We start from the raw sequence: 27,036 nt of genomic DNA, 5'->3' as shown, positions 1-27,036 counted from the left end.
ATTAAGAAAACAAAGATCATGGCATCCAGTCCCATCACTTCATGGGAAATATATAGGGAAAAGTGGAAACAGTGTCAGACTTTATTTCTTTGGGCTCCAAAATCACTGCAGATGGTGACTGCAGCCATGAAATTAAAAGACGCTTACTCTTTGGAAGGAAAGTTATGACCAATCTAGATAGCATATTCAAAAGCAGAGACATTACTTTGCCAACAAAGGTCCATCCAATCAAGGCTATGGTTTTTCCTGTGGTCATGTATGGATGTGAGAGTTGGACTGAGAAGAATGCTGAGCACCGAAGAATTGATGCTTTTGAATGTGACATTGAAGAAGACTCTTGAGAGTCCCTTGGACTGCAAGGAGATCCAATCAGTCCATTTTAAAAGAGGTCAGCCCTGGGTGTTCTTTGGAAGGAAAGATGCTAAAGCTGAAACTCCAGTACTTTGGCCACCTCATGCGAAGAGTTGACTCATTGGAAAAGGCTCTGATGCTGGGAGGGATTGGGGGCAGGAGGAAAAGGGGACGACAGAGGATGAGATGGCTGGATGTCATCACCGACTCAATGGATGTGAGTCTGAGTGAACTCCGGGAGTTGGTGATGGACAGGGAGGCCTGGCGTGCTGCGATTCATGGGGTCTCAAAGAGTCGGACACAACTGAGTGTCTGAACTGAACTAAACTGATACACCAAGAACAAGGGAAATTTACCTTGGGAAGAAATATTGGCTGAATATCAATTGATATAATAATTAATTTAGTAAGCCATATCAATAGTATAAAAAAAGTTATTTCGATAGATTTAGTAAAGTTTTTGAGAAAAATGAATGCCATTTCATAGTATATTAAAAACACTCAACAAAGTAGAAAGAGAAAGAAATTTCCAACCTGGTTAAAAGTCATCTGTGAAAATTCTAACTAGTACCATACTTAATGATGCTGCTGCTGCTGCTATGTCAGTTCAGTCGTGTCTGACTCTGTGTGACCCCATAGACGGCAACCCACCAGGCTCCCCCATCCCTGGGGTTCTCCAGGCAAGAATACTGGAGTGGGTTGCCATTTCCTTCTCAATGCATGAAAGTGAAAAGCGAAAGTGAAATCGCTCAGTCGTGTCCGACCTCAGCGACCCCATGGACTGCAGCCTTCCAGGCTCCTCCATCAATGGGATTTTCCAGGCAGGAGTACTGGAGTGGGTGCCATTGTCTTCTCCAACTTAATGGTGAGAGACTGAAAAATTTCCTGCCAAGATTAGGTATAAGACAAGGATATCTGCTCTCATCACTTCATTTCAACTTTTTACCAGAGGTTCTAACTAGAGCAATTAGGTAAGAAAATACACTATTCAAAAACAAGGAAATGAGGGCCACAAAGATGGTTCAGCATCCACAATGTGATTCACTACACTAGCACAGTGAAGAATAAAAACCACGTGATCATCTCAATAGACACCAGAAAAACATTTGACAAAATTCAATGTCCTTTCATGATACAAACTCTGAACAAACTAGATACAAAGGGAACATATCTCTCATAGCAAAGGCCATATACAACAAGCCTATAGCTGTCATACTCAACAGTGAAAAACTTTTCCTCTAAACTCAGGAAAATTACAAGGATGCTCACTCTTGCCACTTTTATTCAACATAGTACAGGGAGTCCTAGGTAGAGCAATTAAGTAAGAGACAGAAATAAAGAACATCTAAGTCAGAAGGAAATAAAACTGTCTCTGTTTTCAAGTGACATGGTCTTATATACAGGAAATTTTAAGACCCCACCAAAAATGTGATAAGTTATAAGCACATTAAGTAAAATTGTAGATAAAAATCATATACAAAAATCAGTTTCATTTCTGTACACTGATAATGATTTATCAGAAAGAGGAAACAATCTCATTTACATAGCATCGGAAGGAATAACTCACCTGGGAATAAATTTAACCAGAGAGGAGAAAGACTTGTACACTGAAAACAAGACATTGATAAAAGAAATTAAAAGCCACAAATAAATGAAAATGTATTCTATGCTCATGAATTGAAAGAATTAATATTGCAAAAATGTCCATACTACCCAAAGAGATCTGTAGATTCAATGCAATCCCTATCAGAATTCCAAGGGTGCTTTTCACAGAAATAGAAAAAACAGTGCTAAAATTTGTAAGAAACACAAGAGATCTCAAATAGGCAAAGAAGTTTTAAGAAAGAAGCACAAAACTAGAGGCATCACACTTTCTGATTTCAAATCGTATTACAAAGCTACACTAATCAAAATCATATAGTATTGGCACAAAAACAGACACATGGAACAGAACACAGACCTCAGAAATAAACCCATGTATATATGGTAAATCAGTTTACTACAAATGAGCCAAGAGTATACAGTGGGGGAAATAAGTACCTTTTCAACAAATGGTTTGGAAAAACTAGACAACCGCCTGCAAAAGAATGAAATTAGATGCCTATGCTGCTGTTGCTGCTAAGTCGTTTCAGTTGTGTCCAACTCTGTGTGAACCCATACTCAGCAGTCCACTAGGCTCCCCCTTCCCTGGGATTCTCTAGGCAAGAACACTGGAGTGGGTTGCCATATCATACACCAAAAACAAAAATCAATTCAAAACAGAGTGAGATTTAAACATATGACTTAAAACCACAAAACTTCTAGAAGAAAACATAGTGGGGAAGGTCCTTGACATCAGGTTGGCAATGATCTTTTGGATTTGACACCAAAAGCACAAGTGACAAAAGCAAAAATCTTAGACCCGGTGCAGTCAAATAAATAAATACTGGGGAAAAAAAATCTTTTTAAAAAAAGCAAAAATCAATAAGTGAGATTATATCAATGTAAAAAAATTCTGCACAACAAAAGAAACAATCAACAAAATGTGAAGGCAACTTATGGAATGGGAGAAAATGTGAAATCAAATATCTGATAAGGGGTAAAAATTAAAAAGTATACCAGGAATGCATACAACTCTCTAGCAAAAGAAATAAGCAATTCAATTAAAAAATGAGCAAACTTACTAGACATTTTCCCAAAGAAGACATGCACATGGCCAACAGATAATTGAAAAAATTCTCAACACTGCTAATCATGCAGGAAATGCAAATCAAAACCACAATGAGATATCATTTCGTACCTGTTAGAATGGCCATCATCAACAAGACAATCAATAATAAGGTAAACCTATGGCTGACTCATGTTGATGTTAGGCAGAAACCAACACAATACTATAAAGCAAGTCAGTCAGTTCAGTTCAGTTGCTCAGTCATGTCTGACTCTTTGCGACCCCATGGACTGCAGCACATCAGGCCTTCCTGTCCATCACCAATTGCTGGAGTTTACGCAAACTCATGTCTATTGAGTTGGTGATGCCATCCAACAGTCTTATCCTCTGTTGTCCCCTTCTCCTCCCACCTTGAATCTTTCCCAGCATCAGGGTCTTTTCAAATGAGTCAGTTCTTTGTATCAGGTGGCCAAAGTATTGGAGTTTTAGCTTCAGCATCAGTCTTTCCAATGAATATTCAGGACTGATTTCCTTTAGAATGGACTGGTTGGATCTCCTTACAGTCCAAGGGACTCTAAACAGTCTTCTCCAACACCACACTTAAAAAGCATAAATTCTTCAACACTCAGCTTTCTTTATGGTCCAACTCTCCCATCCATACATGACTACTGGAAAAACCATAGCTTTGACTAGATGGACCTTTGTTGGCAAAGTAATGTCTCTGCTTTTTAATATGCAGTCTAGGTCGGTCATAACTTTTCTTCCAAGGAGCAAGTGTCTTTTAATTTCATGGCTGAAGTCACCATCTGCAGTGTTTTTGGAGCCCCCAAAAATAAAGTCTGACACTGTTTCCACTGTTTCCTTACCCATTTGCCATGAAGCAAGGGACCAGATGCCATGATCTTAGTTTTCTGAACGTTGAGTTTTAAGTCAGCTTTTTCACTCTCCTCTTTCACTTTCATCAAGAGGCTCTTTAGTTCTTCTTTGCTTTCTGCCATAAGGATGGTGTCATCTGCATATCTGAAGGGATTGATATTTCTCCTGGCAATCTTGATTCCAGCTTGTGCTTCATCCAGCCCAGCATTTCTCATGATGTACTCTGCACGTAAGTTAAATAAGCAGCATGAAAATATACAGCAATTATCTTTCAATTAAAAATAAATTTAAAAAAAAGACAAGCAATATCAAGTGTTGGTGAGAATATGGAGAAAAGGGAACCTGTGTGCACAGTGGTAAGAAAGCAAATTAGTGCAGTCACTATGGAAAACAGTACGGAAGTTCCTCAGGAAATTAAAAATATAACTACTATATGTTGAACAATCCTACTTCTGGATTCTATCCAAAGGACAAGAAAACAGAATCTTGATGTCGTATTTGCACTCACATCTTCATTGCAGTATTATTCACATAGCCAAGATACGTAAACAACCTACGGTTCTGTCTATGGATGAATGGATAAAGGTGATGTAGACTGTGTGCATATATATATGTGTGTGCTCATTAGGGTCTGACTCTTTGTGACCCCATGAACTGCAGCCTGCCAGGATCTTCTGTCCATGGAATTTCCTAGACAGGAATACTGGAGTGGGTTCTCATTTCCTTCTCAAAGGGATCTTTCTGACCCAGGGATCAAACCCACGTCTCTTGCAGTTCCTGCATTGCAAGCATATTCTTTACCACTGAGCCATCAGGGAAGCCATGTATATATATATATATATATATATATATATATATATATATATATATACATACATGCATACACACACAGTAGAATATTATTCAGCCACGAGAAAGACATCTTGCTGTTTACAACAACGTGGATGGAACTTGAGGGTATTTCAGTTCATTTTGGTGCAGTAACACAGTTATGTGTGATTCTTTGCGATCTCATGGACTGTAGCATGCCAGGCTTCCCTGCCCATCACCAGCTCCTGGAGCTTGCTCAAACTCATGTCCATTGAGTCAGTGATGCCATCCAAACATCTCATCCTATGTCATCCCCTTCTCCTGCCTTTAGTCTTTCCCAGCATCAGGGTCTTTTCCAATGAGTTAGTTCTTCACAACAGGTGGCCAAAGTATTGGAGCTTCAGCTTCAGCATCAGTCTTTCCAATGAATATTCAGGACTGATTTCTTTTAGGACAGACTGGTTGGATCTCCTTGCAGTCCAAGGGACTCTCAAGAGTCTTCTCCAACACCACAGTTCAAAAGCATCAGTTCTGCAGTGCTCAGCTTTCTCTATGGTTCAACTCTCCCATCCATACATGACTACTGAAGAAACCATAGCTTTGATCAGATGGACTTTTGTTGGCAGAGTAATGTCTCTGTTTTTTAATATACTGTCTAGGTTGGTCAGAGCTTTTCTTCCAAGGAGCAAGCTTCTTTTAATTTCATGGCTGCGGTCACCATCTGCAGTGATTCTGGGGCTCAAGACAATGAAATCTGCCACTGTCTCCATTGCTTCTCCATCTATTTGTCATGAAGTGATGGGACCAGGTGCTGTGATCTTCATTTTTTGAATGTTGAGTTTTAAGTGAGATTTTTCACTTTCTTCTTTCACCCTCACCAAGGGGTTCTTTAGTTCCTCTTCACTTTCTGCCATAAGGGTGGTGTCATTTGCATATTTGAGGTTATTGATATTTCTCTCAGCAAACTTGATTCCAGCTTATGATTCATCCAGCCCGGCACTTCGCACGATGTACTGTGCATGTAAGTCAAATAAGCAGGGTGACAATATACAGCCTTGATGTACTCCTTTCCCAATTTGAAACCAGTCCTTTGTTCCACATCCATTTCTTTTTTTTTTATTTTTATTCTTACTTTATTTTACTTTACAATACTGTGTTGGTTTTGCCATACATTGACATGAATCTGCCACGGGTGTAAATGAGTTCCCAATCCTGAACCCCCCTCCCACCTCCCACCCCATATCATCTCTCTGGATCATCCCCGTGCACCAGCCCCAAGCATCCTGTACCTTGTATCGAACATAGACTGGTGATTCGTTTCTAACATGATAGTATACATGTTTCAATGCCATTCTCCCAAATCATCCCACTCTCTCCCTCTCCCTCAGAATCCAAAAGTCCGTTCTACACATCTGTGTCTCTTCTGCTGTCTCACATACAGGGTTATCCTTACCATCTTTCTAAATTCCATACATATGTGTTAGTATACTTTATTGGTGTTTTTCTTTCTGGCTTACTTCACTCTGTATAATCAGCTCAAGTTTCATTCATTTCATTAGAACTGATTCAAATGTATTCTTTTTAATGGTTGAATAATACTCCATTGTGTATATGTACCACAGCTTTCTTATACACTCGTCTGCTGATGGACATCTAGGTTGCTTCCATGTCCTGGCTATTATAAACAGTGCTGCGATGAACATTGGGGTACATGCGTGTCTTTCATTCTGGTTTCCTCAGTGTGTATGCCCAGAAGTGGGATTGCTGGGTCATAAGGCAGTTCTATTTGCAATTTTTTAAGGAATCTCCACACCATTCTCCATAGCGAGAAAGTAGAAAAAGAAATTAAGGAAACAATTCCATTCACCATTGCAACGAAAAGAATAAAATACTTAGGAATATATCTACCTAAAGAAACTAAAGACCTATATATGGAAAACTATAAAACACTGATGAAAGAAATCAAAGAGGACACTAATAGATGGAGAAATATACCATGTTCATGGATTGGAAGAATGAACATAGTGAAAATGAGTATACTACCAAAAGCAATCTACAGATTCAATGCAATCCCTATCAAGCTACCAGTGGTATTTTTCACAGAATTAAAACAAATAACTTCAGGATTTGTATGGAAATACAAAAAACATTGAATAGCTAAAGCAATCTTGAGAAAGAAGAATGGAACTGAAGGAATCAATTTGCCTGACTTCAGGCTCTACTACAAAGCCACAGTTATTAAGACAGTATGGTACTGGCACAAAGACAGAAATATAGATCAATGGAACAAAATAGAGAGCCCAGAGATAAATCCACACACCTATGGACACCTTATCTTCGACAAAGGAGGCAAGAATATACAATGAAGTAAAGACAATCTCTTTAACAAGTGGTGCTTGGAAAACTGGAAACCACTTGTAAAAGAATGAAAGCAGATCACTTTCTCAAAAATGACAGAATGATCTCTGTTCGTCTCCAAGGCAAACCATTCAATATCACAGTTATCCAAGTCTATGCCCAACCAGTAACGCTGAAGAAACTGAAGTTGAATGGTTTTATGAAGACCTACAAGACCTTTTAGAACTAACACCCAAAAAAGATGTCCTTTTCATTATAGGGGACTGGAATGCAAAAGTAGGAAGTCAAGAAACACCTGGAGGAACAGGCAAATTTGGCCTTGGAATGTGGAATGAAGCAGGGCAAAGACTACTAGAGTTTTGCCAAGAAAATGCACTGGTCATAGCAAACACCCTCTTCCAATAACACAAGAGAAGACTCTACACATGGACATCACCAGATGGTCAACACCAAAATCAGATTGATTATTATCTTTGCAGCCAAAGAGGAGAAGCTCTATACAGTCAACAATAACAAGACCAGGAGCTGACTGTGGCTCAGATCATGAACTCCTTATTGTCAAATTCAGACTTAAATTGAAGAAAGTAGGGAAAACCACTAGACCATTCAGGTATGACCTCAATCAAATCCCTTATGATTATACACTGGAAGTGAGAAATAGATTTAAGTGCCTAGGTCTGATAGATAGAGTGCCTGATGTACTATGGAATGAGGTTCGTGACATTGTACAGGAGACAGGGAACAAGACCATCCCTATGGAAAAGAAATGCAAAAAAGCAAAATAGCTGTCTGGGGAGGCCTTAAAAATAGCTGTGAAAAGAAGAGAGGCAAAAAGCAAAGGAGAAAAGGAAAGATATAAGCATCTGAATGCAGAGTTCCAAAGAATAGCAAGAAGAGATAAGAAAGCCTTCCTCAGCAATCAATGCAAAGAAATCGAGGAAAACAACAGAATGGGAAAGACTAGAGATCTCTTCAAGAAAATTAGAGATACCAAGGGAACATTTCATGCAAAGATGGGCTCAATAAAGGACAGAAATGGTATGGACCTAACAGAAGCAGAAGATATTAAGAAGAAATTGGCAAGAATACACAGAAGAACTGTACAAAAAAGACCTTCACGACCCAGATAATCACGATGGTTTGATCACTCACCTAGAGCCAGACATCCTGGAATGTGAAGTCAAGTGGGCCTTAGAAAGCATCACTACGAACAAAGCGAGTGGAGGTGATGGAATTCCAGCTGAGCCATTTCAAATCCTAAAAGATGATGCTGTGAAAGTGCTGCACTCAATATGCCAGCAAATTTGGAAAACTCAGCAGTAGCCACAGGACTGGAAAAGGTCAGTTTTCATTCCAATTCCAAAGAAAGGCAATGGCAAAGAAGGCTCAAACTACCACACAATTGCATTCATCTCACATGCTAGTAAAGTAATGCTCAAAATTCTCCAAGCCAGGCTTTCCGGAATACGTGAACCGTGAACTCCCTGATGTTCAAGCTGGTTTTAGAAAAGGCAGAGGAACCAGAGATCAAATTGCCAACATCTGCTGGATCATGGAAAAAGCAAGAGAGTTCCAGAAAAAACATCTATTTCTGCTTTATTGACTATGCCGAAGCCTTTGACTGTGTGGATCACAATAAACTGTGGAAGATTCTGAAAGCGATGGGAATACCAGACCACCTGACCTGCCACTTGAGAAATCTGTATGCAGGTCAGGAAGGAACAGTTAGAACTGGACATGGAACAAGAGACTTTTTCCAAATAGGAAAAGGAGTACGTCAAGGCTGTATATTGTCACCCTGCTTATTTAACTATATGCAGAGTACATCATGAGAAACGCTGGGCTGGAAGAAGCACAAGCTGGAATCAAGATTGCAGGGAGAAATATCAATAACCTCAGATATGCAGATGACACCACCCTTATGGCAGAAAGTGAAGAGGAACTAAAAAGCCTCTTGATGAAAGTGAAAGAGGAGAGTGAAAAAGTTGGCTTAAAGCGAAACATTCAGAAAACGAAGATCATGGCATCTGGTCCCATCACTTCATGGGAAATAGATGGGGAAACAGTAGAAACAGTGTCAGATTTTATTTTTCTAGGCTCCAAAATCACTGCAGATGGTGACTGCAGCCATGAAATTAAAAGACGCTTACTCCTTGGAAGAAAAGTTATGACCAACCTCCACAGCATATTCAAAAGCAGAGACATTACTTTGCCAACTAAGGTCCGTCTAGTCAAGGCTATGGTTTTTCCTGTGGTCATGTATGGATGTGAGAGTTGGACTGTGAAGAAGGCTGAGCACTGAAGAATTGATGCGTTTGAACTGTGGTGTTGGAGAAGACTCTTGAGAGTCCCTTGGACTGCAAGCAGATCCAACCAGTCCATTCTGAAGGAGATCAGCCCTGGGATTTCTTTGGAAGGAATGATGCTAAAGCTGAAGCTCCAGTACTTTGGCCACCTCATGTGAAGAGTTGACTCATTGGAAAAGACTCAGATGCTGGGAGGGATTGGGGGCAGGAGGAGAAGGGGACGACAGAGGATGAGATGGTTGGATGGCATCATGGACTCGATGAACGTGAGTCAGAGTGAACTCCGGGAGATGGTGATGGACAGGGAGGCCTGGCGTGCTGCCATTCATGGGGTCGCAAAGAGTCGGACACGATTGAGTGCCTGAACTGAACTGAGATCACTTTCTAACATCACACACAAAAATGAACTCAAAATGGATTAAAGATCTAAATGGAAGACCGGAAACTATCAAACTCCTAGAGGAGAACATAGGCAAAACACTCTCCAATGTAAATCACAGCAGGATCCTTTATGATCCACCTCCCAGAATACTGGACATAAAAGCAAAAATAAACAAATGAGATCTAATTAAAACTAAAAGGTTCTGCACAACAAGGGAAACTATAAGCAAGGTGAAAAGACAGCGTTCGGAATGGGAGAAAATAATAGCAAATGAAGCAACTGACAAAGAATTAATCTCAAAAATATACAAGCAACTCCTGCAGCTCAATTCCAGAAAAATAAATGACCCAATCAAAAAATGGGCCAAAGAACTAAATAGATATTTCTCCAAAGAAAACATATGGATGGCTAACAAGCACATGAAAAGATGCTCAACATCACTCATTATCAGAGAAATGCAAATCAAGACCATAATGAGGTACCATTCACACCAGTCAGAATGGCTGCTATCCAAAAGTCTACAAGCAATAAATGCTGGACAGGGTGTGGACAAAAGGGAACCCTCTTACACTGTCAGTGGTAATGCAAACTAGTCCACATCCATTTCTAACTGTTGCTCTTTGATTTCTCAGGAGGCATGTAAGGTGGTCTGGTATTCCCATCTCTTTCAGAATTTTCTAGTTTGTTGTGATCCACACAAAGGCTTTAGTGTAGTCAATGAAGCAGAAGGAGATGTTTTTCTGGAATTCTATTGTTTTTCCTATGACCCAACGGATGCTGGCAATGTGATCTCTGGTTCCTCTGCCTTTTTAAAATCCAGCTTCAACATGTGGAAGTTCATGCTTCATGTACTGTTGAAGCCTTGCTTGGAGAATTTTCAGCATCACTTTGCTAGCGTGTGGGATGAGTGCAATTGTGTGTAGTTGAGGGCATTTACTAAGTGAAATAAGTCAGACAGAGAACAACAAATAGTATACGGTATCACTTTTTAATGTAGAATCTTAAAAAGTCAAATTCCTTGAAATGGAGAGTAGAATGCTGGTTACTAGGGGCTGGGGGGTGGGAAAAATTTGAAGATGTTGGTCAAAAAGTACAAACCTCCAGGGAGATGAGTATGTACACATACAGTGATTATAGTGCAATTTGGTATTACCTGCTTGAAAGTTGCCAAGATAGTAGATCTCAGCACCAAAAAGAAATGATAATTATGTGAAGTGATGCAGATGTTAGCTAATGTTGTGATGAGAATCATTTTGCAATATGTAAGTATAATCAAATCAATATATCATGCATTTTATATGTTTATGATGGTACATTCAATTATATCTCAGTAAACCTAGAGGGTAATGTTCCTGGCAGGCAGAACCACTTTTGTGGCATTGTCCATGCTGATGTTCACTCAAAAATTCCTGTCCTGGGAAAGGAGACACTCAAGAGGAAATTTTATTTTAAAATGCCTAAAAAGCAAGAGACAAGTGGAGATAAGATTATTGGTCAAAAGTTGGAAATAAAAAGAGATCTCAGAAACCTAACATGCTCTTCCTCACTGATGTTATTGCCCTTGTTGCGGACAAGATGCTGCTGTCACAGAAACCTTTGGAAAACATTACCATAGCCCAGAGCTAAGGGATAGGATGTGCTTAGTTCCTCAGTCGTGTCTGACTCTGTGACCCCATGGACTGCAGCCCTCCAGGTTCCTCTGTTCGTGAGGATTCTCCAGGTAAGAATACTGGCATAGGTTGCCATGCCCTCCTCCAGCAGACCTCCCCATCCCAGGTTCTTGCATTGCAGGCAGATTCTTTACTAACTGAGCTAACCAGGGAAGCCCAAGAAAACTGGAGTGGTTAGCTTATCTCTTCTCCAGGGTATCTTTCTGGCCCAGGGTCTCCTGTATTGCAGGCAGTTTTTTTTGCCAGATGAGCTACCAGGAAATCAGCATGGGATAGGATATGCAGTGACAATACTGCATACCCACCAGTTCACTGGTTAATGTTGCTGTCTCTTTAAGTCATCACCACTGGGCCCTCCCCTCCCTGAGTTTCTTGAGCTCTGAGAAGCACAGAGACTTCCTTGTTGGTGGGGAGGAAACCAGTCACTGCACCCACAGCCAAGGGCAGGCAGCAGATCAGGAGCTTCTTGGATCTAATGTTAGAGCCTGTCACCAATTCTGCAGAAAAGGTGAGTGTAAGGGGAAGAGAGTCAGTCCAGGAGTAGGACCTGTGGGGAACAGGAAGAGTCTGTGTGAAACTGACTAGCGAGCATGTGCATTCTAGTAAGTATGAGAAAGGGAAGCAAGACCTAGAAACAGTAACTTCGCATGTGTAGGTTAGTAAGGATGTTTTGCGTGTCAAATAGAGTAAGTTCAGAAGTGGTAAGCATCACTCTCCAGCTCTTGTTGCACATGCTCCTGTTGTTTAGTCATTCAGTCATGTCTAACTCTTTGCAACCCCTGGACTGTAGCCCACCAGTCTCCTCTGTCCTCCACTGTCTCCCAGAGTTTGCTCAAAATTCACATCCTTTGAATCAGTGATGCTAAGTGATGCACATACTCTTGAAAGTGAAGTCACACAGTCATGTCCGACTCTTTGCAACCCCATGGACTGTAGCCCACCAGGCTCCTCCATCCATGAAATTTTCCAGGCAGGAGTACTGGAGTGGGTTGCCATTTCCTTCTCTAGGCACATACTCTTATGTGGCACATACTCTTAAATTCTCTCTCTTTGTATGTGTGCACACTTAGTCACTCATGTCCGACTCTTTATGACCCCCTGGACTGTAGCACACCAGGCTCCTCTCTCCATGGAAATTACCAGGCAAGAATACTGGAGTGGGTTGCCATTTCCTGTTCCAAGGGATCTTCCTGACCCCGGAATCAACTCCACATCTCTTGTGTCTCCTGCATTGGCAGCAAGATTCTTTACCACTGAGCCACCTGGGAAGCCCCTCTCCTTCCCTAGTCCCCTAGTAAATAAGAAAGGTGATTGCTAGAACTACTGCAGACACCAAAATGCATTTTCAAAGTCAACAAACACTCCCCAAAAGCATGTTCAGCAAAGGCAAAAGGTACTCCCAGGGACTTACAAGGAAAGCTAACCTCAGAACAAGTTACAAAGTGAGAATTCTGTAATTCTAAAACCTCCACTCTGCTTAGCACTATCCACAATAGTGCAGGAAACAACTAAGGTTATGAACTTGGTCCTCACCCCTTGCCCTACAGGGACTCTTGAATATCTTCTCCCCAAGTTAAGCTGGGCTTTGTGGGCTGCTGTACCATGTTAATTTCCTCATCGCAACTGTGTACTGAAGGTGTGGGACTAGGATAACTGATTCAAAAATTCAGGTCATGGGCTGAATGATTAAAAATAATTCAGCATGGAGGGGAACTTACTATTTTTAAGTACAGATATAGGGATACAAATCTAAGAAATACACATTTTTATATATTGTGAATCACCACAATGGCATTTCTGCAGCCATAAAATAAAGATTGGAGCAATATGGCAGGTGTGTATAATAGTAAGAAAAAACACAGACTGTGAATAGTGTATGTGATAGCATTGCAGCTACATAAAAATGTGCATTGCACATGGACAATAAGATCAAAGGAACTACAGAAAATAAAAAGTATTGCAAAAGATAAAAATACATACATGTTTAACAGTCTCCTAAATAATTCCAAAAGATGCCAGGTTCAATGAGTACTGGACTAGCTAAATAAACCTTGACCCCTTGAAGTTTTAAAAGAAAGGATTGTACAAATTTTACTTTTTCCAATAACTGTATACCTTTGTAACCCCAGATTTTAGCTGTTAAGAACCTCAGAAGAACTTTCCAAATTCCATTCCAACCTTTGCAGGAAGTTCCAAAGGGCATACCCAAGAGTTCTGTGGATTCCCTGTAGCACACTTTCTCATTTCCTCCTGTGACGAGGACATCTTGCTGCAGGTAAAGTCTTCTTCTTGGTTGTGAACCTTGTAGCTCTTTCTTCATTTCAGCCCTGCTGTCAATTAAGGGAGCCTGTAGATTTCTAGACACAAAATAACTAATCACATCATGGGATTTGCCCCTGGGACAAACTTGACTGAAAGCTTTTGGGGGGTGGGGGGGGGTGCAGGAGAGATACTGCAGAAATGCAAACAGCTTTGGCTTGACTTCTAGACAAAACTGCCCTCTGAGTTCTTTGAGATGGGTTATTGAGCCAGCCTCTCTCTTTGCTTTTCCTTTGATGTTGGAGCCAATGGAGGAGAACACTGTTATCTGTAAGAACCAGGTGGGCAACGTGAAGAGGTAGAGTTTGAAATGGACAGTAAAGCAGACAGGACTCAGGCAGAAATGTGGGGTGGGATGAAGGGTCCTAGGAGGGAGAGCACCAGGTGGGTTGGAAAAGGCACTGAAATCTTCTGTGTCTGGAGTGGCTGACTGGTGGGGTGGGGGGTGGGCGGGGATTCACTGGAATTGAGGCTCGAGAAGTAGGCTGAGGAGAGACTGTGCTCTCTTGTTCAGGTGCTCACGGGATCAGGGAAACTGGATCACAGACCGTTTAATTGTATTAAGTGATGTTTGAATGAGTATAATCACTTTACTTTGAGAAGCCTCAGATTCAAAGGCAAGAGCATAACAAGCTGGAGGGGAGCCTCCCAGTCTCTCTATCACACAGATCATATTTAGGCTTATTTGTTTACTTATTTTAATTGACATACAGTTGACTTAAAATACTATAGTACTTTCAAGTGTACAACACAGTGATTCAACATTTTTATAGATTATGCTTCATATAAAGTTAATATAAAATATTAACTATATTTTTTGTACATTACATTTTTGTATCTTTTATTTCCTGGCCACACCCTGTGACTTCAGGGATTTAGTTCCCCAAGCAGGAATCAAACCCTTGCCCTTGGCAGTGAAATCCCCAACCACTGGACTGCCAGGGAATTCCTTATCTTAATTTTATACCTAATAGTTTTTACCTCTTAACGCTTTTCTCCAAACTTGCCTCCCCCTTCAGCCCTATCCTCAGTGGTAACCACTAATTCCCTCTTTGCACTGGTGAGTCTGTTTCTCTTTTGTTATATTCAACTGTTTGTTTTTTTCAGATTGTGAAAACATACAGCATTTTTCTTTCATATGACTTATTTCAACAAGCGTAATATGACTTATTTCAATAAGTATGACCTATTTCAATAAATATAATACCCTCTACGTCCATCCATGTTGTTGCAAATGGAAAGATTTCATCCTTTTTTATGGCTGAGGATTATTCCATTACATATATATATATATATATATATATATATATATATATATATAAAGATAATCAAAAATGAAAGTGTTAATCACTCAGTCATGTCCAACTCTTTAAGATCCCATGGACTGTAGCCCACCAGGCTTCTCTGTCCATGGAATTCTCCAGGCAAGGATACCGGTGTGGGTAGCCTTTCCCTTTTCCAGGGGGAATCTTCTCAACCCAGGGATCAAACCCAGCTCTCCTGCACTGCAGCAAATTCTTTACTGTCTGAGCACAGGGAAACCAATACACATGTATATATAAAACACCTTCTTTACCCAATCATCTATTGATGGACATTTAGGTTGCTTTCCTCTCTTGGTTATTATCAATAATGCTGCTATGAATTTTGGAGTGCATACATCTCTCTGAAGTAGTGTTTTCATTTCCTTTGGATATATACCCAGGAGTAAAACTGCTAGATCATATGCAAGCTCTATTTTAAATTTTTCAAGGACCCACCATACTGTTTTCTGCCATTACTGTAGCAACTGGCATTCCCACTCAGGGCACTAGGGCTCCCTTTTCTCTACATCCTCGCCAACACGTGTTATTTCTTGTTTTCTGATGACAGCCATTCTGACAGCGGTGCCCCGTGCCTCTTGTACCCGAATATCTGTTTTTTTCCTCAAGTTGGGAAACTTTTCAATTATAATTCCACCAAACATATTTTTGACCCACTTCTCTCTCATCTCTTCCTATAACTTGAATTTTGTACACTTGATGTTGTCCCAGAGGACCCATAAACTATCATCCATTGTTTAAATGTGTTTTTCTTTTTGCTGTTCTGGTTAGGTGATTTCCACTCTTCTGTCTTAGATGTTCTTCTGTGTCACCTCAGCTGGCCTGAATTCCTTCCAGCTTGTTTTTCATTTCAGTTATCATAATCGTCAGCTCTGATTGGTTTTAATATTTTCTAGTTCTTTCTGAAGTTTCCACTGTGTTCAGCTGTTGTTTCCTCAAGTTCAGCTAGCATTTTTACTACTGTTGCCTTGGACTCTTTGGCAAGCAAACTATCTGTCTCTGTTTTCTCATTCTTTCATTTAAAATACATGCCTCTGTTTTCTCATTTTCTTTACCTTTCTCAGTCTGCTGCTATGGAGTTAGGTGAACGGTCACCTACCCTGTCTTGAAGGCGTGTCCTTCGTGGAAGTGTCCCTTTGCAGTGAGCATGTGCCTGGTGGCTTTGGTAGGAGAGCTGGACCGGAAGTGAGTGGTGACTGCGTCTTCTCCCAGGGTGTGCTGGCAGCCACCACAGTGGTGGGAGGCAGGGCTGGAGTTGGAGGGGCGACAGCCAGAGCCAGGTGCCAACCAGGGCTTCTCCTAGGCTTCATACCAGTTGCCACTCTATTGTGGGAGGAGTCAAAAGCCAAGTGGAAGGAGCAGGAGTCTTAAGGGAGCTTAATCTTCCCCCAGATTGATGACTGTCTTCACCTTGGCTGGGGGCATAGCCATGGCCTGAGGCCTTGGGGCCACTTTTGACTGGTTCCATTTTTTCCTCGGTGTGAACCCCTTGGTTAGAGGCAGGATGGGAAACCAAAGGGTTGGAGCCAGACCACAGAGCTTTCTCTGCTCCTTCCCTGGTGCTCACCTACCCACTGGCAGTAATGGCCTCTGCCTTTGAGAGAAGCAGTAGTGGATGGAGTAGGATCCTGGGCACTGGGAGGTACTCTGGGGGCAGTCCTGGCAGGCTGGCCAGAGCACCAGGCAGTGTTCAATCTACTGCCTCTGCACTGGGACTGGGGGCAAGCAAGCTCTCCATGCTCTTCAAGACAAGGGTCTCAGTATCTTACAGCCCCTACAATAAGCCCTACAGATTTCCAGACCAGCTAAGGGGCTCATCTTGACATGGAGTAAATGTTATCATCTCCCCTCTGCTCTTTGCATTTGGGGGCCCTGAGAAGACAAAGCCAAGCTTACCAGGTGTTCTCCCAGCATCATCCCAACCCCAGACTAGGCTCCTCCAAATGTCTTTGCTGAACATTTCCTCCTATCTCTTTCCAATGCCCCAGGGAAGGCAGGAACTATGACCTTCTCACTCTGAGGTCACCAGCATTTTAGACCTGGCCTGACAGACTGTAGGCAGACACACCTATTTGATAAATGAGTGAATGAACAAATTGTGTCTGGGCCTCTTCCAGGTAATCATGGGAGGACGGAAGGTGGCAAGAGATGAAGAAAATGCCTATGGTAAGAACACGTCTCACAATGTGTATCTGCCCCCAAGTGTGAACCCTGGATGGTAGGGGGATGGGCTAATTCAAGACTGAACAAGAGAAGCCGAGAGGTGACTCGATGCAGGGGTGAAGCAGCAAGAGCCCTGGGGCTGGCACCTCACCTGGATCTTTGTCCCCACCCTGCTGTGAGATATCAACTTCTTTGACTAACCTGTATCTCAGTTTCCAAAATAAAATGAATAAACAGAAGTGGATGTAGAGGGCATCAAGTCGTGTATTAGAGGGAACATGGTTCACCAGGTAGAAGGTGTTAGGGAACAAGGATGGAGGGCTACACAAGTGTCTTATTAGGCCGCAGGTTTAAGAGACAAGAGAGGAGGAGGAGGGAGGCAGGAAGGGAAGGAAGAGAGTTGAGCTCATCTTATTCTCTGATGCCCTGTGAGGATAGCACTACAATATTGATTCCGTTTGTGCAGAAGAGGTTTAACACTTAAATTAAGCAGCTCCCAGGGTTACAAGGCTGGTAGAAGACAGTCTATGATTCAAACCCCCAGCTATGGGACTCCAGATGTCCCTCCGGGCTGGGTCGACTGCCCCACCCTTTTCCCCAGTGGGAGGGCATAAGGAAAAAGAAGGACCAGCTCTGCACAGCCTGGATGACAGATCATATCAGACGAGGTAATGGCCTGTATTACAAAGGCGCATTCTCTAGAGAGAGGTTCAGCAGCTGCTGGAGCACAGGTGCACGCGAGATGCCAAAGATGGGAGAAATAGAGGGGTAGAGATCTCCTTGGAGTGCCCACATCTCACACAGGTCAGTCAGTAAAGTGAAAGTCGCCTAGTCATGTCCAATTCTGCAATCCCATGACTAGACAGTCCATGGAATTCTCCAGGCCAGAATTTTTGGAGTGGGCAGCCTTTCCCTTCTCCAGGGGATCTTCCCAACCCAGGGATGGAACCCAGATCTCCCGCGCTGCAGGCAGATTCTTTACCAGATGAGCCACAAGGGAAACCAGTAAAGGTTTGGTCCCAAACACAACCGTGGAAGCGCTCTGTTCTCCTTTGCTCGCAAGGCGTCCAGGAGACCTGGGGACCGGGACATGTTGCTCTCAGATCCCGAAGCTTACAGACCACCGGTGCCCACAGGTTTCCAGGAGTTCAGGTCCGCCCTGCAGGAGCGCAGGCTGCGCCTCCTCCTGGCCGGGAGGTCAGGGACCGGGAAGAGCGCCACGGGCAACAGCATCCTCCAGCGGAAGCACTTCCTCTCCAGGCTCGCGGCCACGGCGGTGACCAGCGCCTGCGCCACGGGGAGCTGCCGCTGGGCCTCGTGGGACGTGGAAGTCCTCGACACCCCCGACCTCTTCAGCCCCGAGGTCGCCCAGGCAGACCCGGGCTTCGAGGAGAGAGGCCGCTGCTACCTGCTGTCGGCCCCGGGGCCCCACGCCGTGCTCCTGGTGACCCAGCTCGGCCGCTTCACCGCCCAGGACCTGCGGGCCTGGCGCGGGGTGAAGGCGCTCTTCGGGGCGGGCATCGCGGCGCGCACCATCGTGGTCTTCACCCACAGGGAGGACCTGGAGGGGGGCTCGCTGCAGCAGTACGTGCGCGACACTGACAACCGCGCGCTCCGGGAGCTGGTGGCCGAGTGCAGGGGCCGCTGCTGTGCCTTTGACAACCGAGCGGCCGACGGGGAGCGGGAGGCGCAGGTCGGGGAGCTGATGGGCCTGGTGGTGGAGCTGGTGAGGGACCATGGCGGCGCCCCCTACACCAACGATGTGTACCGCCTGGCGCAGACCCTGGGCGGGCTGAGCAGCGAGGAGAGGCTGCGCAGGGTGGTGGAGCAATTAGCTGCCCCCGCGCAGACGTGGCCGGACCGCTGGCCTCTGGCCGGGCTGTGGCGGTGGACCAAGGCGGGCCCGGGGACCCGGTGTAAGCTGGGCCTGGCCGCCCTGCTGGGCGCCCTGGTCCTGCTGTACCTGCTCTGCAGGCGCCGACCCGAGGAGGTGACGGTGTGACCTTCAGTCTTGCAGGTCACCTGGCAAGAAAGGACCTGGACACTTGCATCTGAAGGGGGATTTCAAAGGAATCAGAGTTTTCAGAAATTTCATGTTTATTCCATCACATAGTTTTAAACAATAAAGTTGTACCACTTCAAAACATCCTTAAAATGTGTTTAGCTGTCTTGATGTATTGTTCATCTGTGAGAAATGGTAAAATGACTGGCAGTTTTCAGTAGAAAATGGATTCCTAGCAAAGGGAAAACCCACTCTTTTTATTTTGAGCTTGCGTGTGTCGGTTTGCTGGTTTGTTTGTTTAGACACTGCCTTCCTCTCTTTGGACCTCTATTTTAAACAGAGAGAGAGAGTCTGGGTGGCTTAAAAACAACAGACATTTATTCCTCACAGTTCTGGAGGCTGGAAGTCCATGATCATGGTTGGGTTTGGGGGAGAGTCCTCTCTGAGACTGCAGAATGCCAACTTCTAACTGTGCCCTCACACTCAGTTAGAACAATCAATTAGAACAAGGCACTAATTCCAATCATGAGGAATATACCCTCCTGACCTAAGACCCTCCCAGTGACATCACCTCCTAATACTCTCTCCAGACTAGGTTTTCAACCTGTGAATGTTGAGGTGAGAGAGGGTGCACACAAATATTCAGACCATAGCCTATAGAGACTCTTCTTGATATTTTCTAGTTCTTATAGGTAGTTTTCTCCCTTCAGTGATCCTTGGAGATTTTTATTATCATCAAGGAGAGAAGTCACAGTCAAACATGCTAATGTTTAATTCCAGGTGACACTGAAAATCGCTCAGTCCTGTCCAACTCTTTCCAACCCCAGGGACTATACAGTCCATGGAATTCTCTAGGCCGGAATTTTTGGAGTGGGCAGCCTTTCCCTTCTCCAGGGGATCTTCCCAACCCAGGGATGGAACCCAGGTCTGCCACAGTGCAGGCAGATTCTTTACCAGATGAGCCACAAGGGAAACCAGTAAAGGTTTGGTCTCAAACACAACCGTGGAAGCACTCTGTTCTCCTTTGCTTGCAAGGCGTCCAGGAGACCTGGGGACATGTTGCTCTCAGATCCCGAAGCTTACAGACCACCGGTGCCCACAGGTTTCCAGGAGTTCAGGTCCGCCCTGCAGGAGCACAGGCTGCGCCTCCTCCTGGCCGGGAGGTCAGGGACCGGGAAGAGCGCCACGGGCAACAGCATCCTCCAGCGGAAGCACTTCCTCTCCAGGCTCGCGGCCACGGCGGTGACCAGCGCCTGCGCCACGGGGAGCTGCCGCTGGGCCTCGTGGGACGTGGAAGTCCTCGACACCCCCGACCTCTTCAGCCCCGAGGTCGCCCAGGCAGACCCGGGCTTCGAGGAGAGAGGCCGCTGCTACCTGCTGTCGGCCCCGGGGCCCCACGCCGTGCTCCTGGTGACCCAGCTCGGCCGCTTCACCGCCCAGGACCTGCGGGCCTGGCGCGGGGTGAAGGCGCTCTTCGGGGCGGGCATCGCGGCGCGCACCGTCGTGGTCTTCACCCGCAGGGAGGACCTGGAGGGGGGCTCGCTGCAGCAGTACGTGCGCGACACTGACAACCGCGCGCTCCGGGAGCTGGTGGCCGAGTGCGGGGGCCGCTGCTGCGCCTTCGACAACCGAGCGGCCGACGGGGAGAGGGAGGCGCAGGTCGGGGAGCTGATGAAACTGGTGGAGGAGCTGGTGAGGGACCATGGCGGCGCCCCCTACACCAACGACTTGTACCACCTGGCGCAGACCCTGGGCGGGCTGAGCCACAAGGAGAGGCTGCGTAGGGTGGCGGAGAGACTGGCCGCTGGCCGGGCTGTGGCGGTGGCCCATGACTGGTGTAAACTGGGCCTGGCCGCCCTGCTGGGCGCCGGGTTCCTGCTGTACCTGCTTTGCAGGTAGCTGCCTGATGCCTTTGGTGAGGTCATTCCCGACACATTGTAAATAACACTTCATCCCTTGCAGTGATAATCACGGTCATCTCAGGTGTGTTGCTGCTTCAGGGCACTCATTCCCTTCTTTTCTCCCCCACCTCTCCTAATCTACCAACCTCAAAGGTGTGCCAGGCAAATCACCCACATGAAACTTCCACTGTTACCTAGTGGTCCCTGAACTCCCCTCTCCGCAGAGCCTAACAGCCACTGTTAATTTTAGATGTTTTCCTCCTGACCTCAGACTGCCTTTGACTCCATCCTGTCACTGAACTGCTTTTGCTCCTGCAAGCAGATGAGGACCATTTGCCCTCTCATCCCCTAGACTCCTCCGTGAACCAAGGGCAGAACCGCCCCAGGGTAGAGTCTGAGTACATATTCATTTGCTTGAATTGAACTGAATGGAAGAAATAAATGTACTGGATAGTCCATTGTGTTCAAAGAAATCAGTATTTGCAGATGTTTCTTCATCCACTGTATATACGCATTGAACACAGATGCTGCTGTCTCATTCCTGACCCCAGCGGCAAATAACCATGCACCCACACACTCACTCAGGTGTGTGATGGCAAGGAGAGAAGACATTAGTGCAGACCTGGCCCTCTGTACCGGCAGGGGATTGTCACCCACCAGCAGCTTGAATACAGATGTTTCTGCGCGTCAAAAGAGACTGTCATTGGAGACTTGGTTCCCTAGGGCCCATGGAGGTCTTCCAGAAAGTCTCCTCCCAAGGAGGAGTTTTCCCACTAGCTGACCAACTCACAGGGTAAGCAAGGGTATGGATTTTCAATTCAGGGATAAATTTAAAGATTTAAGTGGATTGGAGATTTTTATTTTATGTGAATCTCAAAAGGCAATTAGGACTTTGTGGGCTGAGAACTGGTGATATGATCGTGGAGTAGAGAGTTGCCCCTGTCTCATGCATGCCTGGGAGAATCAGCTGTCGGTGCAGACAAGTGAGCCAGGTTAGCCTGTATCATCGGTCCTAGGTGTGCCTCCCTATCTCTTTATTCACATTTGCTTTATCCCCAATACCACCGTCTTCACACACCAACAGAAGCCCATCTCTAATACAGCTATGCACTTCCAGGTCTCTCCCTACAGTATTCTCTGCCTCTTGCCTACCCAGCCAGAGATTCTCAGCCTACTGATGACCTCAGATCACTAAGTGAAAGTCGCTCAGTTGTGTCCGATTCTTTGTGACCCCATGGACTATACAGTCTATGCAATTCTCCAGGCCACAATACCGGAGTGGGTAGCCTTTCTCTTCTCCAGGGCATCCTCCCAACCAGGGATCAAACCCAGGTCTCCCACATTACAGGCAGATTCTTTACCAGCTGAGCCACCAGGGAAGCCCTGAGATCACTAAAGAGACATGTAAAAAGGAGAAATGATCTGCAACAACTGAGTACATTTGTGAGGCCCACAAACCCTGCATGAACGCGATTGCAAACACGAAGAGGAACACCAATGCCCAATGCTGAGGATTGAAATTTGCTCAGCTGCAAAGGCCATTTTGGTTTAAGGAGTTGTGTGCGGATCTCAGCAGAGGTCCTGAGAGGGAATCTTGCTTTTTTTCTTGTTCACTTTTTGATACACTCTTAGAGTAAACAGAGAAATATCCTGCCATTGTCACTCCTCTGAGAAAAGGGATGGTGATTGGTGAATAAATGTGAAAAAGAATGAAAAGAGAATGACAAAGTGCCCCATGTGAACAATGGATAGTCTTAATCTATGATTCAAATAATGAGAAACATCTGATTCTTGCTCTTGCTTTGGGAAGGAATGAAGGCTAGGAAATTCCTAAGTGACTCTGGTTGAGCTGATGGATGTGTGGGGAGGAACATGCCAGGGATCCCAGAAGGCAGGCAATCACCCAGTTCAACACTAGGGAGCTGTCTGTATATATGTGGGATATACACAAGAGGATAAAGAATTCCATGAAGAATGTCTGTAACAGATTAATGGATAGAAACAACATATAGGGCTGGGACCACTGGATATTCACAAGCAAAATAATAAATTTGGATGTTTATCTTGCATGATATAAAACCATTAACTCAAAATGGATCAAAGACCTAAATGTAAGAGTTAAAACTATAAAACTCTTAGAAGAAAACAAGTGCAAATCTTCATGACTATGGATTAGACAACAGTTTCTAATATATGACATCAAAAGCACCAAAGAAAAACAGATGTCATATTTAATAAAAATTAAAACATTTTCCCATTAAATAATACTATCTAGAAAGTGAAAAGACAGCCTAAACAATGGCAGAAAATATTTGCCAACCTGATAAAGATCTCATATCCAGAATATATAATGAACTCTTACAACTCTACAACAAGAAGACAAATAATCCAATTTTTAAATGAATGAAAGATTTGAATAGGAGTTTCTTCAAATAAGATACACAAATGGCCAAAAAATACATTAAAAAAATAATGAACATCATTTGTCATTGGGGAAATGCAAATCAAAATAAGATACCACTTCATATTTCCTGGGATTTTTTAAAAGAAAAAAAAAATAACAAATACTGATGAGTATGTGGATAAATTTAATCCTTGTCCACTGCTGGTGAGGATGTAAAATGACACAACTGCTGTAGAAAATAGTTTGGCATTGCCTCAAAAAGTTAAACATAGATTACCATCAGTCAGTTCAGTTCAGTTCAGTCGCTCAGTCATGTCCAACTCTTTGCGACCCCATGAATTGCAGCATTTCACTTCCTAGGTATATATCCAAGAGGACTGACAACACATGTTCAGTCCAAAAATTCTACATGAATGGTAAAGCATCATTATTCATAATAGTAAAATAAAGCGGAAACAACCCAAGTGGACAACGAATGAATGGATACGCACACACACCCCCAATATATATATACATATAATGGAGTATTATTTAGCCATAAAAAGGAATGGAGTAGGGACTTCCATGGTGGTCCAGTGGTTAAGAATACAGTTTCCAAAGCTGGGGACACAGGTATGATCTCTAGCTTTCAAACTAAGATTTCACATGCCATGGAACAGCTAAGACTGAGCTCCACAGTTACTGAGCTCTCCTACTTCACAGGCCACATGCCACAACTAGAGAGCCTGTGTGCCACAACTACTGAGGCTGCATGCCACAACTAGGGAGATCGGGCACACAATGAAGATTCCATGCACTACAACTAAGACCTTTTAAAAAGGAATGGAGTACAGTTACATGCAATAATGTGAATAACCTTTGAAAGCATTATGCTAAGTGAAAGAAGCCAGGGAAATCACATGAAGATATGATTGCATTTACATGAAACATCCAAAAACAAGAATGGGCTCATGAGAGTGTCCTCAACAAGGTTTTAGCTTTACTTCCTTGTACTCTGTTAACATTTATATTCAGCTTCACTAAGCCTTTTTCCTCTGTGTTCCCAAAAGGCTGCTGAAGCCCTAACACTATGAATGTGATCTTATTGCAAATAAGGTCTTTGTAGATTTGATTGTTAAGGTAAGGCCACTGGGATGAGCTGTAATCCATACAAGTGGTCCTTATTACAAGATGGGGACTGGACACAGACACATGCATTGGATAGACAGTCATATGAAGACAGAAACAGAGGTTGGAATAATGTTGCCAGGGGCCACTAGAAGCTAAAAGTGGCAAGGAAGGAAACTTCCTAACAGCCTTCAGGAGAAACATGGCCCTGCCAGCACATTTATTCTGGACTTCTGGCCTCCAGACCTGTGAGAGACTAAATTTCTGTTATTATAAGCCACTTCATTTATGCTACTTTGTTATGATAGCCCTGGGAAATGAACATATCTTCCCTGTGGTGATTTTCTCTAGTTATCCCTGGTCAACACACAATTACATCTTGTTGCCATTCAGGGAGATGAAATGGCAGGTCTTACATAGGTGTGGGTCAGCAGGGCACTAAAGGGGAATGCAGGCTGCCTAGACATTAGTCTCCTCTGAGAATGGCATGCTGGTGGCAGCAATGACCTAGGAAAGACATGGATCCTGGAGGTCAGCTGCTGATCAAAATCAAATCAAGCTGAGACTCACTATAGAGCTGAGTGACGTTCAAGCAAACCGTGATCATGAAGTAGCTGATGTGCAAGGACAAACTCAGAAACAACAGGAGACTTACCCCTATCCCTACTTACATACTGGAATAGGGAGTAGTGTCTGGATCCTACTGTTCTTTAGACAGTGAGACAGAAATGGCAGATGGTTGAGAGACATGTCATGCCTCCATGGTGGTTCAGGACCATCCCCAGAGTGTTCATCAGAAATCAGAGGCCAGGAGGAAGGGACACAATATTTACCAAGTGTTGAAAGAAAAGACAGAATGGGAAAGATTAGACATCTCTTCAAGAAAATTAGAGATACCAATGGAACATTTCATGCAAAGATGGACACAATAAAGGACAGAAATGGTATGGACCTAATAGAAACAGAACATATTAAGAAGACATGGCAAGAATACACAGGAGAACTATACAAAAAAGATCTTCACAACCCAGATAATCACGATGGTGTAATGCGAAGGCAAGTGGGCCTTAGAAAGCATCACTATGAACAAAGCTAATGGAGGTGATGGAATTCCAGCTGAGCTATTTCAAATTTTAAAAGATGATGCTGTGAAAGTGCTGCACTCAATATGCCAGCAAATTTGGAAATCTCATCAGTGGCCACAGGACTAGAAAATGTCAGTGTTCCCTCCATCCCAAAAAAGGGCAATGCCAAAGAATGTTCAAAGTACTGCACAATTGCACCCATCTCACATGCTAGTAAAGTAATGCTCAAAATTCTCCAAGTGAGGCTTCAACAGTACATGAACCATGAACTTCAAGATGTTCAAGCTGGATTTAGAAAAGGCAGAGGAACCAGAGATCAAATTGCCTACATCCATTGCAAGAAAAAGCAAGGAAATTCCAGAAAAACATCTACTTCTGCTTTACTAATTAGGCCAAAGACTTTGAGTGTTTAGATCACAACAAACCATGGAAAATTCTTCAAGAGATGGGAATATCAGACCACCTGACCTGCCTCCTGAGAAATCTGTATGCCAGTCAAGAAGCAACAGTTAGAACCAGATGTGGAACAACTGATTGGTTCCAATTTGGAAAAAGAATACGTCGAGGCTGTATATTGTCACCCTGCTTATTTAACTTATACACAGAGTACATCATGCAAAATGCTGGGCTGGATGAAGTGCAAGCTGGAATCAAGATTGCTGGGAGAACTATCGATAACCTCAGATATGCAGATGACAACACCCTTATGGCAGAAAGTGAAGAACTAAAAAGCCTCTTGATGAAAGTGAAAGAGGAAGTGAAAAAGCTGGTTTAAAACTCAACATTCAGAAAACTAAGATCATGATATCCAGCCCCATCACTCCATGGCAAATAGATGGGGAAACAATGGAAACAGTGACAACTTTCTTTTCGTGGGCTCCAAAATCACTGCAGATGGTGACTGCAGCCATCAATTTAAAAGATGGTTGCTCCTTGGAAGAAAAGCTATGACCAACGTAGATATCATATTAAAAAGCAGAGATATTACATTTCCAACAAAGGTCCATCTAGTCAAAGCTATGGTTTTTCTAGTAGTCATGTATAGATGTGAGAGTTGGACAATTAAGAAGGCTGAGCACCAAAGAATTGATACTTTTGAACTGTGGTGTTGGAGAAGACTCTGAATAATCCCTTGGACTGCCAGGAGATCAAACCAATCCATCCTAGAGGAAATCAGTCTTGAATATTCATTGAATATTCAGTTATTGAGTAAATATGAATATTCAGCACCAAAGAATTCATACTTTTGAACTGTGTTGTTGGAGAAGACTCTGAAGAGTTCCTTGGACTGCCAGGAGATCAAACCAGTCCATCCGAGAAGAAATCAGTCTTGA

General features: G+C 43.7%; 2 protein-coding genes and 1 pseudogene across 3 annotated transcripts in view; 2 read left to right on the top strand and 1 right to left on the bottom strand.

Annotated features, from left to right (window-relative positions):
• LOC138439615 (GTPase IMAP family member 7-like) overlaps nucleotides 1-27,036 on the bottom strand; it is a 566,929-nt gene that overhangs the window by 408,340 nt on the left and 131,553 nt on the right. The window lies entirely within an intron of this gene.
• Nucleotides 11,787-19,349, top strand: LOC138439780 (GTPase IMAP family member 1-like). Of its 2 annotated transcripts, XM_069588876.1 has the most exons (4): nucleotides 11,791-11,907; nucleotides 13,529-13,674; nucleotides 17,158-17,206; nucleotides 18,340-19,349. In XM_069588876.1, exons 3-4 carry the CDS (start codon nucleotides 17,164-17,166, stop codon nucleotides 19,203-19,205), a joined length of 909 nt encoding a protein of 302 aa, XP_069444977.1. In that variant the 5' UTR covers nucleotides 11,791-11,907; nucleotides 13,529-13,674; nucleotides 17,158-17,163; the 3' UTR covers nucleotides 19,206-19,349. The 2 variants fall into 2 exon arrangements, with proteins under 2 accessions (XP_069444976.1, XP_069444977.1); XM_069588875.1 differs by lacking the exon at nucleotides 13,529-13,674 and having other exon boundaries at nucleotides 11,787-11,907.
• On the top strand, nucleotides 20,262-21,104 carry LOC138439062 (GTPase IMAP family member 1 pseudogene; annotated as a pseudogene).

The sequence above is a fragment of the Ovis canadensis genome, chromosome 4 (assembly GCF_042477335.2).
Source record: "Ovis canadensis isolate MfBH-ARS-UI-01 breed Bighorn chromosome 4, ARS-UI_OviCan_v2, whole genome shotgun sequence".
NCBI classification, from domain to species: Eukaryota; Metazoa; Chordata; class Mammalia; order Artiodactyla; family Bovidae; genus Ovis; species Ovis canadensis.
The sequence above is the reverse complement of the archived record's forward strand: the minus strand, read 5'-3'. Positions and strand labels throughout refer to the sequence as shown.

Coding starts and splice junctions, on each gene's coding strand:
- LOC138439780 (XM_069588875.1), top strand. CDS start 11,875: ATGTTAGAGCCTGTCACCAATTCTGCAGAAAAG. Junction 11,908..17,157: donor TCACCAATTCTGCAGAAAAG/GTGAGTGTAAGG, acceptor GGCCTCTTCCAG/GTAATCATGGGAGGACGGAA. Junction 17,207..18,339: donor AGATGAAGAAAATGCCTATG/GTAAGAACACGT, acceptor CGGTGCCCACAG/GTTTCCAGGAGTTCAGGTCC.